The following is a 16,573-nucleotide window of genomic DNA, read 5'->3' on the forward strand; positions in this document are numbered from 1 at the left end:
GATCAATTCACAGTGCACCTTGTATATTAAAGTTGGAAGATACTGCGAGGTTCTTTCAGGTTGGACAGAATATGCTAATATGAGACTTTAAGTTTGATAACGATGTCAGTGATTTGGTATGACGCTTTTTGCAAGTTCCTTTTCATATTAAACCACTTATTTTCTTATCCCAACTCTTTTCAATTTGACACAAGTAATTCAGTAAAAGCTCACGGTCCCCACCTGGTGGTTCTTTCTCAGTTCGCGTTACAATTGAGCTCTATCTGTCAGTTAGAACAATGCATGATAGACAACGCTTTAGGGTAAATATGTTTTATTATTTTCCTGATAAGTTGTATTTGAGCGGCCTCAGAATCAGTTGGAACACTAACTGCAATCCAACATTTGCCCAGCGTCAGTGGTGTACCTCACTGATGCTCTGAATGGGCACACATCCCTAAATCCATGTTCCAACATTTAGTGGCAAGCCTTCCCAGAAGAGTGTAAGCTGTTATGGCTGCAAAGGAAGGGATTATTTATTTATTCTTGGGGGGGCATGTTTTATATGTTCAACAAGATGCAGGACCATGCAGCCTGACATGCTGTTCCATTTTATCCTAAAGGTTTTTCATGGGGTTCTGGGATAAGGATTTGTGGAGGCCTTTCAAATTATGGACATTGCTTGCATTGTACAGGGTGTTCTCATTCTTTTGGGCATAATTTTCCTGTCATCATTCAGCATACAGAATGCACACATTGTTCAAGTGTATGTGTCCATGTAACAAGGGATGTTTTGATGCTATGATTCAGAGTAAGCCCAGGGAACTGCCCTTTACCGAGCAATTTTTCAGCATTTTAGTGAATCACTCCTTCAACCAACACTGCATTGCTGTAAGCATTTACGTTTTTGTTGTGTGTGTGTGTGGGGGGGGGGGGGGGGGGGTTGTGGGTTACATTTGGGATATTTTTTTAACATATTCTGTTTCTGCTGTGAGGTGTTGTTAATTGCCTTGATTCTTTCTGCATTTGAATCGACTTGTTTCTGTAGCTCTGTGATGATTAAAATTAACACCTTTTTTAGATAATCACATAATAGAGAAAAGATTTATAGTGCTATCTTCTTTTCTCCATTAGAGTTAGTTTGTTTTCTTCTTGTGTGAAAAACTCAACAAAAGGACTCTGCAGGCATGCAAATGATGTTGTTGTGGACCTCTTTTATGATAATCAGTTCAGTGGGTTTAGGAGGGTTGGAAAGAGCATCAAATGCATTACATGAATTGTATATTTCCCCAAGAAACTCTGTGGGACTTAGAGAAGCATGTAATTGTAATGTGCTGTGACAACTCATCAGTGTTAATTTACCATGTATCATGACAACATCTGGGTTGACGACATCTAATTTCACCTATATGGGCATATTTTCATTTCCTTAATTATTTTATTTATTTGTTTGTTTTATTAATTTTTTTAATATTTTCATTATTGTAGTTTTGTGGATTGTATTTTCTTTTATTAAACCGGGTAAGATTATCTTGGGGAAATTGGATCACCCAAAAGATTGAATGCAATGCTGAAAATATTTGCCAATCCTTTTAATACTTTCATCTTTTGTCTGTCCTGTACTCTACCTTTTGATCATAGCAACATAATATTCTCTGGCAAGGAGCTCTGCTGAACAAATCAAGGTTTGGCTGACCACTGGTTGTTGACAAGAAAGAAATCAGAAATTTAATTTCACACACCAACTGCCATCCACAAGGGTCACATTTAATGTACCTTGAGAGAAAAATAGTGAATTAGAAGAGCTACAGTCTAATGCTGCAGGACCTTTATATATCTTAAAAATAATAAACTCAGTGTCTCTACATCTAGACATGTACAAATCAATTCAATACTTCAAATAAAAATTAAGAAAAAAATTATTGTTCATCTATCCAGTGTTGCAAGAGTGAACTTAATTTAATAGAATGTGGAATTGCAGCTTTGTTGCACAGCAAATATATTGATTGTATAGCTGATAAAAAGCCTTTTAGACAACAACAACACCAACAACAACAACAACAACAATATATATATATATACAGTACAGACCAAAAGTTTGGACACACCTCATTCAAAGAGTTTTCTTTATTTACATGACTATGAAAATTGTAGATTCACACTGAAGGCATCAAAACTATGAATTAACACATGTGGAATTATATATGGAATTATATACATAACAAAAAAGTGTGAAACAACTGAAAATATGACATATTCTAGGTTCTTCAAAGTAGCCACCTTTTGCTTTGATTACTGCTTTGCACACTCTTGGCATTCTCTTGATGAGCTTCAAGAGGTAGTCACCTGAAATGGTCTTCCAACAGTCTTGAAGGAGTTCCCCGAGAGATGCTTAGCACTTGTTGGCCCTTTTGCCTTCTGTCTGCGGTCCAGCTCCCCCCTAAACAATTTCGATTGGGTTCAGGTCCGGTGACTGTGGAGGCCAGGTCATCTGGTGCAGCACCCCATCACTCTCCTTCTTGGTCAAATAGCCCTTGATAACTTCAGTGTGACTCTACAATTTTCATAGTCATGAAAATAAAGAAAACTCTTTGAATGAGAAGGTGTGTCCAAACTTTTGTCTTGTACTGTATATATACACTCACCTAAAAGATTATAAGGAACACCTGTTCAATTTCTCATTAATGTAATTATCTAATCAACCAATCACATGGCAGTTGCTTCAATGCATTTAGGGCTGTGGTCCTGGTCAAGACAATCTCCTGAACTCCAAACTGAATGTCAGAATGGGAAAGAAAGGTGATTTAAGCAATTTTGAGCGTGACACGGTTGTTGGTGCCAGATGGGCCGGTCTGAGTATTTCACAATCTGCTCAGTTACTGGGATTTTCACGCACAACCATTTCTAGGGTTTACAAAGAATGGGAAAAACATCCAGTATGTGGCAGTCCTGTGAGCGAAAATGCCGTGTTGATGCTAGAGGTCACAGGAGAATGGGCCGACTGATTCAAGCTGATAGAAGAGCAACTTTGACTGAAATAACCACTCGTTACAACCGACGTATGCAGCAAAGCATTTGTGAAGCCAAAACACGCACAACCTTGAGGCGGATGGGCTACAACAGCAGAAGACCACTCATCTCCACTACAAATAGGAAAAAGAGGCTACAATTTGCATGAGCTCATCAAAATTCGACAGTTGAAGACTGGAAAAATGTTTCCTGGTCTGATGAGTCTCGGTTTCTGTTGAGACATTCAGATGGTAGAGTCAGAATTTGGCGTAAAGAGAATGAGAACATGGATCCATCATGCCTTGTTACCACTGTGCAGGCTGGTGGTGGTGTAATGGTGTGGGGGATGTTTTCTTGGCACACTTTAGGCCCCTTAGTGCTAATTGGGCATCGTTTAAATGCCACGGCCTACCTGAGCATTGTTTCTGACCATGTCCATCCCTTTATGACCACCATGTACCCATCCTCTGATGGCTACTTCCAGCAGGAAAATGCACAATGTCACAAAGCTCAAATCATTTCAAATTGGTTTCTTGAACATGACAATGAGTTCACTATACTAAAATGGCCCCCACAGTCACCAGATCTCAACCCAATAGAGCATCTTTGGGATGTGGTGGAACTGGAGCTTCGTGCCCTGGATGTGCATCCCACAAATCTCCATCAACTGCAAGATGCTATTCTATCAATAGAATATGGGCCAACATTTGCTTTCAGCACCTTGTTGAATCAAAACCACGTAGAGTTAAGGTAGTTCTGAAGGCAAAAGGGGATCAAACACAGCATTAGTATCCTAATAATCCTTTAGGTGAGTGTATATATATATATATATATATATATATATATATATATATATATATATATATATATAAAATTCAATACACTGTATAACCTGACCAAGGTGTAGAGTTAAATACTTTTCTATTTTTCAGTGGTTCATGACAAGCATTGCTGAAGTTTTTTTCATTTGTGTAAGTTGTTCTTTCTGATCATTTCATTATCAATCATTGAAACAGAAGAGGTGTAAATAACATATGTCAATATGTACCATTCAATTATCCATTAAAATATTGATTGTATCCTTCATGGTGCAAATGTATGCCATATTGCACCTGTTACTACCTTTACAATAAAAAATCCACAACACTGAATATTACACACTTAATAAGAGTGCAGTAATAGAACTCACTCAGCCATGCGCCAATAAACATGTCAATGACATGGCAGAGACTAATACTCTAAATGTATTTTAAATAGATTGTTTGCCCTGCAGTGGAAGGCTGAGAGTTTAGGCAGGACTGTGAAGACTTTTGTCAAATATAATTGCAACCACAAGCTACCTGAGAGATAATCAATGTCTGTGAGCATGCTGTGTATGTGAATTGAAAAATTAGGATTTTCCGTGAACCACAGATATAATGGCATTAGAAGTGAACAACAAGTACTTCTGTTCTGAGGATTAAAGCTTTGTGACACATCATACAGGGATATTTTCTTTCCAGGACATATTTAATAATAATAATTCATTACATTTATATAGCACTTTTCTGGGCACTCAAAGCACTTACATAGTCAGGGGGTATCTCCTCATCCACCACCAGTGTGCAGCATCCACCTGGATGATGCGACGGCTGCCATAGTGCACCAGAACACCCACCACACACCAGCTTACTGGTGGAGAGGAGACAGAGTGATGAAGCCAATCAGCAGATATGGGGATTGTTAGTAGGCCATGATGGTCAGAGGCCAATGGGCGAATTTAGCCAGGATGCCGAGGTCACACCACTACTCTTTTCGAAAGACTTCCTGGGATTTTTTAATGACCACAGAGAGTCAGGACCTCGGTTTAACACCTCATCCGAAGGACGGTGCTTGTTGACAGTGTAGTGTCCCCATCACTACACTGGGGCGCTAGGACCCACACAGACCACAGGGTGAGCACCCCCTGCTGGCCTCACTAGCACCTCTTCCAGCAGCAACCTAGTTTTCTCAGGAGGTCTCCCATCCAGGTACTGACCAGGGTCAGCCCTGCTTAGCTTCAGTGGGAAACCGGTCTTGGGCTCCAGGGTGATATGGCTGCCAGCGAGTTATTCAATTTAAGAGGCTTGAGTTATTCAAGCTAGACAGACTTGTCTCCTTTTATAAAACAGATCATCAACTGGCTACCATGGGCATATTAAGTCAAAGGATGTATCAAAACATTGCATGATTGATGGAAGCTTTTTATGTCAAAGTCTTTATGAAAAATATGTAATCAAAATTGCACTGAAGCATATTTGCATATGTTTTTTCAGTCTATTTGTTGTTAGAGATAAGAGAGTGTCAAAGGAAGTATACCATTTTATTAATCGATTAAAGCATAAACATTATTTAATAATCCATAAATAGCCTATAGTTATAAGGAGCTTAGCCAGATAAACATAATGGTAACACTTAACAATAAGGTGTCATTCATTAATGTATTAACTAACATAAACGAACAATGAACAATACATTTAGCCTATACAGTATTTATTAATCTTTGTTAATGTTGGTTAACGAAAATACATTCTTTCATATTCGTTTTTTGTTGTTGTTAATTCACAGTGCATTAGCCTAACTAATGTTAACAAGCACATATTTTAATTTGAATAATGCATTAATTAATGCTGAAATTAACATGAACTAAGATTAATAAATGCTGTAGAAGTACCGATCATTCTTAGTTTATGTTAACTAAAGTAGTTAACTGTTACTAGGCTAATGTTATTAATAATACCCTATTGTAATAATTTGAATGATAACAAAATCTATCTATCTATCTATCTATCTATCTATCTATCTATCTATCTATCTATCTATCTATCTATCTATCTATCTATCTATCTATCTATCTATCTATCTATCTATCTATCTATCTATCTATCTATCTATCTATCTATCTATCTATCGGTGTCATTTTATATGTGCTGGCCCTTTAAAAGGTTTGTCCAGACCGTTGATCGGCGGGACGGAAGTTGTTATTGTGATGAGAATACACCTTTCAGCTGCTGATGTGCTTTTCAAAACAATTTATTGGAGTTGACAGCGAAGCTGAACATTTGATGGAAGTACTCATTATGCATTCATACGGGTCTTAGGCTTTTTAAAACAGACTGCCGTCTATCTTAGAACAAAGGCTCATTGAATTTTAGCGGCAACGGCTAACATCTGAACACGTTACATGAAAATCTCAGACTAACTGAAACGAATTAATGCGGTCACCATGCCGTCTTACGAAGAATGGAGAAAAACAATTCACTTCTATTATTTTGTAAAATTCTCTCTAAATGTCTATTCAATGCTGTTCTCGGTAAGTGTTCGTTTTAAATGAAAGCTGTCCTAGCGTTGCTTTGTTTCTCCCTCACATAAACACACACACACACACACTCGCCCTGAATGAATACGCTCTTGTGTTTGTGTTGAACGTATAGGGGGTGTTAATAAATATAATGGTAACTTTGACCGCATTTACAGGATCGTTTAGAGATTACGTGCTAGTTTTCGCTTTAAAATTTCACAGATGAGCTTTGTGTCTCAGTAAAGCAATAGACGCGTCTCTGAGAGATTGACGTTGTTGTTTCTGTAACTGTCACACTCACATGGTACTGATGATAGTTAAGAGATTCTGAATTTACACTGATTTGTTTTTATATGCTTCCTGAAAATAGTTGGAGACTATAATATTGAAATGATATGGTCTATTTTTTTCTTCATCACCTTTATATATATATATATCTCAAGAAAATATTGGACATTAATTGGCCAACACTGAATATTTATTGTATTCTGCCTATATTAATAATCATATAATCATATGTTAATGTAAAGGGGTAGTGATAGATTATGGCAAACGTTTAATTGAAAGTAATTGCATGTGCACAATAACACATTCAGATATACTCTTACATGGACAGTGCTTTTAAAGAGAGAGGACCCCACACACCCAATTTTTGGGCGGCATTTAAAAAAGAATATCTAATTAAACTAGTTTTATTAATGTATTTTATTTTTTAACAGTGATCTTTTTCTTAAAAACCACCAACTATTAAAATTTATTTAATTTCAACAAGAAACAGTGTTCTGCTTGACTCACTAGTGTTCTGTTTTCTCATAGGAAATGCAATAAGTCTTATGCCTTATGGGAGTATCTTGACTATTAGGGTTTTTGGAACATGATGATACAAGCAGAAAAGTCTCTCAGGATACTCTTCAAATCATCTTTTCTCTTACCCTTCTTTACTCTTAAAGGAACAGTCTACTCAAAAATAAAAACTTTCTCACCCTCATGTCATTCCAAACTTGTATGACTACGAAGAAGACATTTTGAAGGGTGTTGGAAACCAAAAAAACATTCGAAGTCAATAGTAACTGAAACCGTTTGGTCACCACCATTCTTCAAAATCTAGGGATGAAACAATACACCCCAAGCCGGTTGAAAATCGATACAAATATGAGACAATTCAATTCGTTTGAGATGTTAAACAAATGGTGATGCAGTTGGTGGTAGGAGTAAAGTAGTGGTCATGCTGTGTTTACAGCGGTAGCCAAGGAAATGCTACATGGCTGCTGTTGCATAAGTGCCACCTGCTGTAAGAGAGTGAATTTGCATTTTGATTTAGCCCATCTGCTGTTTGTGTTTTGTGCAAATGTTTTATGTAGTATAGTTCCACAAAACTAAAGTCATACCATTCTTCTTTTGCTTCATATTTTGAAATTATGTGTTCTAATTTAAATAAAAACTGCTTGTACTGCATAAATGCAGCATCTTTGTTTGGTTAAACTGCAGTGGTTGCTTCTAATTTTAAATGAAAAGAGCACAGACAAAGTCTTAGTTTTTTATATAAAGGTGTTTCTTTTATTTGTGTTATTTATTTATCTAGTTTGGGGTTTGTTTTAAAATTTCAGTATAGTTTTGTTATTTAACACATTTAAATTTCACAAAGAAATGTGTAACATTATGTCCAAGCGATAATAAAAGGACACCTTTTCATTTAGAATTTGTCTGAAATCTCATTTCATAAAAAGATTTTAAAAAAATAAAATAAAATAATGAGAAAATCGTATCATGAATTGTATCGCATCTTGAGTTGAGTGAATCGTTACATCTCTATCATCTTTTGTGCTGGGATTTTCATTTTTGGGTAAACTATCCCTTTAAGATTGACTCGTCGTCTTTACACTTCACTAAAACACTGCCATTTATCAGTGAACAGAAAATAAATGAAGATGTCTGGAATCTGAAATTGACAGATGACAAAGTTAATCATCTAACAAGATTTATTACATTAACCTTCCAGGAAGAACAGTCAGGGAAGAAAATTGAGAATGAAGTGGTTTCAATTAGTATGCTGTGTGCTAATATAGTCTTTTGTTAGGACACAAATTGATATTAAGACGCTGCATCAATCTTCTTTATGATCTGCATCACTTCATTTACATTAGTTGTGCGTTTTAGCTCAGCACTAAGAATTATGTCTGTCGTCTTATAGGGATTAATGTGAGGAACACAAATGATTCATTGTTTGATTTTACATTGGATGACTGTTCTGCATGAATTGGCTGTGCATTGAAACATTGATTTCAACTTTATATCTTTGCTGCATTTCTGATTTAATCACTTAAACATAATGTTATGAAATGATGTAAGCTGATGTGACTTGTAGAGATGTTTTACCAGACCTGCTGCCCCTGTGCCCTTAGTTGCTCGGTCTGTGCGTGCTTTGTATCGGAGTGTATGCAGAAGTGGAGAGGCAGAAGAATCGGACCCTGGAAGGTGTGTTTTTAGCTCCTGCTGTGGTCCTCATACTGCTGGGTCTCGTCATGTTCATTGTGTCTGTGATGGGTATGGTGGGATCCCTCAGGGATAACAAGACTCTGCTGCACATGGTGAGTGTTGCTTGTCTGGTCATATGTGTGTGTGTGGGTGTGTATGCATGTGTGTTTATTCAGGAAAGATCCTCTTCTACCATGTTACTGGTGGATTATTTTGTGCTGTGACTCTAAACTCTTTGTGCAGTTCCTGTGTGTGCTGTGTGTTCTGCTGGCTCTCCAGGCTCTTGCCCTCATCGTTGCCCTGATCTTTGAAAAGACGGTAAGACGTAAAGAAACATTGAAGGCAGAGGCACTGTTGAGTTGTATAGTCTGCTGTTAATGAGTTAAAGTTTTCTTTGTCTTTAGACAATCAAATTGTTTCAGAACAGTATACGAGAAGGAATCAAGCACTACTATGATGACCTGGACTTCAAAAACATATTGGACTACGTGCAAGAGAAGGTAGCTAACCAACTTTATTACTGGAATCTAAGTGAATTATACACCCATGCTAATGTGGTCTATGTCACAACTGCCATAAATAATTTCCATCTTTCAGGCAGTAAAATATATTTTGTCAATTGCAGTTTCATTCATGCACAAAAATGGCAGTTTTTTTTCATAACACAGGCACATAATTGCTAAAGAGTTTATATATATATATGTGTGTGTGTGTGTGTGTGTGTGTGTGTATTTAAATGGAAATTTAGTTATTTTAAATTGTAATCATATTTCACAATATTACTGATTTTACTGTATTTTTTAAACAAATGCAGCCTTGGTGAGCATAAGACAAAACAAATTCTTACTGACCCCAACCTTTGGAATGGTAGTAATATAATATATTTATATTTTCAATATTTTGTGATAATTTTTATTATATAAAAAATACTGCATAGTCATATTTATTATTTGTATTATTATTATTATTATTCATGTTAATAAGAAAGTATCACTTATATTAAAATGAAAATTCCCTTTTTTTAATCTTTTTTTTTTTCACAATCTCGCTTTGTCTTTTCAGTTTTCTTGTTGTGGAGGAGATGAGTACAAGGATTGGGAAGTAAACCAGTACCACTTCTGCAATGGCACGAGTCCTTTGGCCTGCGGTGTTCCCTACACCTGCTGCATCCGTCAAAGTGTTAGTCATTCCGTGCACTTCTCCCAGTCATGATACATTAATCAGCGCATACGTCGCCCTGTACATGGTAGTCTGATGAGAAAAACCTGCATCACAGGCCATTTTTCATGAATTCATCAGTAATCATTTCTAGGTAAAAAAAGAATGTGCTTTTTTTCTGTTTGCAATGAAAGCAGTCTGACCCACAGGTCTTTGAGTACAGGGAGCTGAATTCTGAGCTTTTTTCTGGTGGGTTTAGAGCACTTTCTAGTAAATGCTGTTCCCCATGAGTCAGTGGATAGTGCGTCATGACAGAGAATTTAATTTACCTGCCCTGCACAGCATAGAGTCTGCTTTACTGTTCATGAGCATCTCTCTCTCTCTCTCTCTCTGAGTTAATAAATGTTGATTGGGCACTAATGCACAGTTCTCCTTTTGGTATGACAGCTCACTGCAGTGAGAGAGCACAGGGCTTTTCAGGCTAAGAATCAAAGTCTGCCAGATATTTGACTTCAGTTGTTTGCTTATCATCTGCAATCCTAAAAGTACAAAATTCCAAAAATGGCACACGATAGGGGCAGACATTCAGTAATCTGCTGAATTTGTAGCATTTTTCTAACCAGGTTTTGAGAGAAAATCTTCCTGCAAACAAAGTAAAATGTGTTAGAAGGGTGTACTATGCTTGAATTGGGTTCTGAAAGCATAAGGACTCATAGTTCACTCAAAAATGAAAAGTCTGTCATTAATTGCTCACCCCCATGTCATTCCAAACCCGAAAGACCTATGTCCATCTTTGGAACACGGATTAAGATGAAATCCGAAAGCTTCATAAAATTACAGTCGATATGCAGGACTATACGTGGACTAATTTAATAATGTCTTTACTACCTTTCTGGGTCTTGAACATCTCAGTCATGTTGTTGTCTATGCAGGCTCAGAAGGCTCTCGAATTTCATCAAAAGTATCTTAATTTGTGTTAAAAAGATGAATGAAGGCCTTATAGGTTTGGAATGGCATGAGGGTGAGTAATTATGAATTAATGAGAGAATTTTCAGTTTTTGGGTGAGCTGTCCCTTTAAAATTCTGGGAAACTTTCTATTGTATCATCCATTTGGGTACCAAAAAAATAATTTTCTTCACCCTTTACTCCAACTACTGAATGCATTCTCCATCTATTTCAATTCACATCATCTCATAACAGGGCATCCGTTTTTGTTTTGGAAAGCTGTGGTAGAATGTCACATGGTATTAAATGTATTAGAAGAATTGGACCAGGCTTTTGGGAGCAGGCAGGTTTACAGTCTATTTACAGCAACATGCTTATAAGTGTGTGCTGGAATTACATATGGAATTCTGAAATATGAAATTTATTTTAAGGGTCAAAGGTCATCAGAACACAAGTTACAGTTAGCCAACACTTTTCTGAAGCAACAGCATCACACTGACCAAATGACACTTGAAAAGTTTCCAAAACTAGTTTTACTAGTGAGTCGTGTGTGTTTATTTCTTTCAGGTCGGAGAAGTTGTGAACACACTCTGCGGTTACAAAACTCTCAACCAGCAGGTAAAATGGAGCTCTCTGAAGTCCACATTCTCACAATGGCCTGCAACCAGCCATCACTGACTAATGTTAAATGACTTGTGTCATTTTACATAATACTGGCTCTCATGCCCAGCCATGCGCTTGGAGAGAATCATTTGGCAGACCTTGACACTTGAGATTATCTTTAAAGGAGAAGCTGTGACAGGAAAACAAAAACCTCCAATAGCCATTTCAAGTGCAATCATCTGTAATGGTGGCACCATTCAGTTGTTTGTTCCATAGATAAGAACCAAGCAAATAACATCAGAGCCATTACAAGCACCACATCTATTATGCCATTACGATGGACTCTAGTTGTGATATTTGAACCTTGTTTACGTCATAAAATCTGAGCATTACCTGCTACCTATACCGAATTTTATTTCTTTCTCTCTTCTGTATTACAGCGTGAAACTTTAGATGGCATAATTCATGTGCGTGGCTGTATTCATGCTGTGAACCTGTGGATGGGGGACAATATTGGAGCTACTATTGGAATTTGCTGTGCGGTTGGACTACCACAGGTTTTATGATCCTCTTTTCCTTCTTGTGTTTACTGTTTATTATTTATATCATCCTACCCTGAAATATATGTATCTCTTCATCGTGTACTTTTCCCTCTGCTCCCCTGGCATTCCACATTTCCATTTTGATTGCCTACTACCTATTCTGTTTGACTCTTCCCTCATTAGAGAATCCTCTGGCAAACAATAAATTATAGAAAATGGACATCTGCACTGACCAGATGCAAATGCCCAATGAGGGGCGAATGACTCTCGGAGAAGCTGCTGCCCAGTCTTTGGAATCTTTTTACAAAATAACTAGCCTGCTCATCTGTCTCTTTCTTTTTCTGTCTGCTGAGTTAAGGGAAGAGGTCACATTAAATACAGCCACATGGCCATGCCGGCACATTCCTCCATTAATGCATTAATCCTCTAATTAGAGCAGAGGAACAGTCCTCTTGCACAAATATGATGGAGGGTGTGACAAAGACCCAGTCTAGTAAATCAAAGTATGGTTGGATTAATGATCTGCTTCTGTTTATGCACAGTATTACTGTATATTTTATCATATGCTTTACGTAAATCAAGGATTTGTCTTTATAAGTGACAAGTGAAAACTATAGATTTGTATCTGTGACTCTGCTTTGAAAATAGTTTAGATTAGAATTCTGTGAATATTTATGAATATATTAGAATAAAACTTAAAATAATTGATGTTACCCTTCTGATTCAAAAAATAAAAATTGGTGAGCACATATACTGTACATGCACACTATGTCTTATGTGCTTTGATTTTAAAAAAAAATGTACTGGTACTGTACGGTTCTCACAAGTTGTCATAACTTTTTTTGTTAGGATTTTTTAATGTAAAGGAAGTTCAGAAGAACAGCATTCATTTGAAATATAAATCTTGTGAAACTTGTACTTTGCATCAATTTAATGTGTCCTTATCAAATAAAAGTATTAATTTCTTAAAAAAAAAAAAAAAACTTGCCCCAAACGTTTGAATGGCAGTGTATTTATTTATTTGGTGACTTTTTTGCACATCATCTCCAAAAAACATATCTTGACACTTCACATGTGTTAATGTTTCTTTTAGCTCCTTGGTATTCTCCTGAGCTGTATCTTCTGGAATCTTTTGGTGGAGATGAGTGAATCTGAAGACATGGTGGACTTTAAGATCCTGAAACGTGCCGGTTTCAAGTACAGAGAACTGGACCTCTCGGGTGCTGGATGGTGTATGTGTCTACCTCGTGACGGAGGCTACCTGCCTGTTCCTGTAGCAGAACCTGACAGCTGGGCTTCAGACCCCATCCGTTTTGACCTGGAACAAGAACAGCCCAAAATATCCTTTAAGCATTCACACCTGAAGAGCCAAATAGCACAATCAGGTATGGGAATGGATGAAGTGGACAATCGAGCTTAAGAACCACAAAGAAAAAGAGGCTGCATCTTATTTTTTATTTATTTATTTAATTGTTATTTGTATATAAAAAGTTCACACTGTGTGTTAAGATAAAGTGAGTTAGTTGCACTAAATGTTTTTAGGCATGAAAAAAGTAGAGGTTTGTATAAAATGTTTGATAACAGATGGAATCAAGGTAGGAGATCTCCACCTGCACATTCCATTGTTTTTCACCATTTTAGTTCATTCTGTGACTTATGGGATCAAGCAAGTTTGTTTTATTAGTCATTTTGTTATATATTTTATAATAGTTCATAAGGTTTCATGGAGAGGACTCTTACTGTTGGCAATCAATTTCTTTTTAAAAATGTTTTTAATTTAGGAGTATATTACAAAGACTTCAGGGAAATGGCTAGCTTTTGAATTTGTCAAAGATTATCAATGTTGTGACTGGCAGATGAAGCTGGACGTTCATCTCTAGTAGATGCATTGTTTCTAAAAACTTTTATATGCACATTTTAATTGTTTTTACATTACACTATTATCATGAGCCTAAATTTCCAAGTAGAAAGGAACATTTGGTATTTTTATGGATCTGCTTTCTCTTTTAAAAAGCATGAGGTTTGTGTAATGCTAACATTCTTTCTTAACGGTAATAAGTACCAGTGAAATTATTTATTAAAGTGTTGCCTTAAGTACAACAAAAGCTTTTCCCCTGAGTACCTCAGGCTATTCTACAATAGCCACATTCATTTGCAGGTAGAATTTTTTTTAAATAACGGAGACCTGGCCTTGACCACTACTTGAAGTTTCATTTGTCTTTTAAGTTATGTTCATAATGAACTTTTAGCTGTTGAAAACCTCTTTTTTAAATGTGTAGTTTAAGTTTCATCTTTATTACTGTTCGGGAAGATTGAGAAAAAAAAAAAAACTTTTAGCATGAATGTTGTCATAATTAACAACTGTCTGCCATTAATGTATAAAACCCGCCTTTTAGTTGCCAGTAGTAATTTTGAAATACCTCACAATCGCACCTCTTTGATTATAGACCTTTTCAGGATGTTGCTAAAGATGGAATGCTGTGCTCCAGCTAATGTAGCTCTGGTTTTGTAGTAACATTAATGTGACTTTCAATAAAATTAGCTTGAATTAATCTTTTAAGTATGTCTCGCGGGTTTATTCTGCATTGTTGAATAAAGCCCCGAAGTCTCTCAAGCCTTTTAGTGGAGTGAGAAGTGGAGCTGTGAAAACCTCTAAAGAGCTGGGCTTGTGGATTTCTTAGAAAATGTCCACCTGAACTTTTGAATGCATGAGCCATTTTAGTGCATAATCACACTTTTTAAGATGTTCTTGAAAGTGAATGTTGCATAATGAGGTCCCAGTGGTTTTGGCAATTGTATAGATGACTCTATAAGGCTAATGTATCTTCCCAAAGAACTCAAATTGCATTTAAGGACTCTGATAGCAACTTGGCATATTAAAACGAGTCTAATTGATGCTGCTTTCTGAGTATCATCATAACACATCATTCACATTAATTCCTGTGCAGAGCAATCTATCTTCCTCCTCTCTCCCATTATTTCCTCACTGCTCACGCCACTTTCCTCCTCATGGTGATGGCCATCAAGAAGTTGCATGTGGAATAATTATAGCCGGTGTCTCAATGGGAGGAAATGAACTGCAGCACTGAAAATAACTATTCTTGTACTGAAGCCGGGAACAAAATGCATCCACACTGGCGTAATTATGATAATAATAACAGCATTAATAACAGTAATTAGCAATTGCTTGCTTGAGGGAGGCACAAGGATGGGTTCTTGGTTTTGTCAGATGCATGAGTGCATCAAAAGAGGATGCGGCTAGGAGATCACGTGATGCACTGCAGATGAATTGTCAGTGCTTCAGTAGATGTATTTTTTTTTTTTTCGTCTAGCATCCAGAAAAAAATCCCAGCATGGAAGTTCTTGAGAAGAAGCTAGAGTACCTGGTTATTTACTGATTTACTCGTGAAGGAAAAGTTTACACACACACAAAAAAAAAATCTTCAAATTTCTCCAAACTCCTTCAGCTAAAAAAAACTAGATCATCTACATCTTGGATGACCTGATGGGGAGTGTACTTTTAGCAATTTTTCATTTCTGGGTGAACTATTGCTTTTATAGTGAGGCAATGCCATGAGCCAGCAAGGGCGAAAAGATCAGGTACCTGTATGATCGCAGTATAGAGAAAAATATTGTTTTATCCCCTCCCTAAGGTTTTGATGTTGTTCAAATTTAATTTAATTTTATGCAATTATGCTGATTGGTGGACAGTTAATGAGTCAAGTATCAACTTTTTCACATAGTAATTATTATGCTGCTTCTCTGAAAGAGTAATACTACATTAAAAGGCCAGAGCTGTTTGTTTGTGTCTAATAGAGGGGGAATATGGCTCATTTCGGCTGCAGCTTAAAATGCTGTCTCTCTTATCTAAATAATGAGTTCAGTGCATCTATCTCGTGGGGACTGTGAGAAGAAAAGTGATTTCTCTACAACAGGGATTTGGAGGTTTGGTTAAATCTGGATGAAAGCGTATCAAGGTTGACCTGAGACTAGCATCTTTGAAATAAACACCTTAAACGTCAAGAGAACACATTAAGAAGCTGCAGGGCGTTCGGTTGTTTGTATTGTTCCTAAAAAATAATGAATAAATAAATAAGCCCATTTTTTATCATCAATCATTCTGTACCCAGAATTTTTAATACATGCAAGAGCAAAATGCAATGTGCAAAAAAGAGGGTAAATATCAGACTTAAATGAACCTAATAAGATAATAAGGGTACAATTTGAACCGTAAATGATAGAAAATAGGTTTGAAATTACAATGTTGGTTTTCTAGCACCTGTGCCCTCCAATTCTCTGTGGACTAGCCAATTTTGTTGTTTTTGCATGACCTGTACAACTGTAAGGTGTTATAGAAACTTTAATCTTGAGGTCTAAATATTGGAATCCATCAATGCGGAAATTATAAGTTGGTACAAACGACATCCAAATTGTTAATGTTTTCATTTTACATTTCATTCTTTGGTTTGCTGGCATTCATTCTTCTTAAGTTTACTAGAAGTGTAATAGCTATGCACTGCGCCTTGCCTTGCCGTTATCCCT

At 36.6% G+C, this 16,573-nt stretch overlaps 1 protein-coding gene across 1 annotated transcript; it reads left to right on the forward strand.

Moving 5' to 3' along the window:
- The first annotated feature begins 5,955 nt into the window (after positions 1 to 5,955).
- LOC132141377 (tetraspanin-15-like) lies at positions 5,956 to 14,591 on the forward strand. The gene is made up of 8 exons (XM_059550836.1): positions 5,956 to 6,319; positions 8,710 to 8,895; positions 9,026 to 9,100; positions 9,187 to 9,282; positions 9,845 to 9,961; positions 11,454 to 11,504; positions 11,930 to 12,046; positions 13,125 to 14,591. The coding sequence occupies exons 1-8, from the start codon at positions 6,233 to 6,235 to the stop codon at positions 13,449 to 13,451; spliced, it is 1,056 nt and encodes a 351-aa protein (XP_059406819.1). The 5' UTR covers positions 5,956 to 6,232; the 3' UTR covers positions 13,452 to 14,591.
- The last annotated feature ends 1,982 nt before the right edge of the window (positions 14,592 to 16,573 follow it).

The sequence above is a fragment of the Carassius carassius genome, chromosome 5, assembly GCF_963082965.1.
Source record: "Carassius carassius chromosome 5, fCarCar2.1, whole genome shotgun sequence".
Taxonomy (NCBI): Eukaryota; Metazoa; Chordata; class Actinopteri; order Cypriniformes; family Cyprinidae; genus Carassius; species Carassius carassius.

What these genes read in the sequence shown, in the direction of transcription:
- LOC132141377 (XM_059550836.1), top strand. Translation starts at nt 6,233, where the DNA reads ATGCCGTCTTACGAAGAATGGAGAAAAACAATTCACTTCTATTATTTT. An exon ending in CCTGCTGCATCCGTCAAAGT is followed by an intron (nt 9,962 to 11,453) that starts GTTAGTCATTCC and finishes TATTTCTTTCAG; the next exon opens with GTCGGAGAAGTTGTGAACAC. An exon ending in GTGCGGTTGGACTACCACAG is followed by an intron (nt 12,047 to 13,124) that starts GTTTTATGATCC and finishes TGTTTCTTTTAG; the next exon opens with CTCCTTGGTATTCTCCTGAG.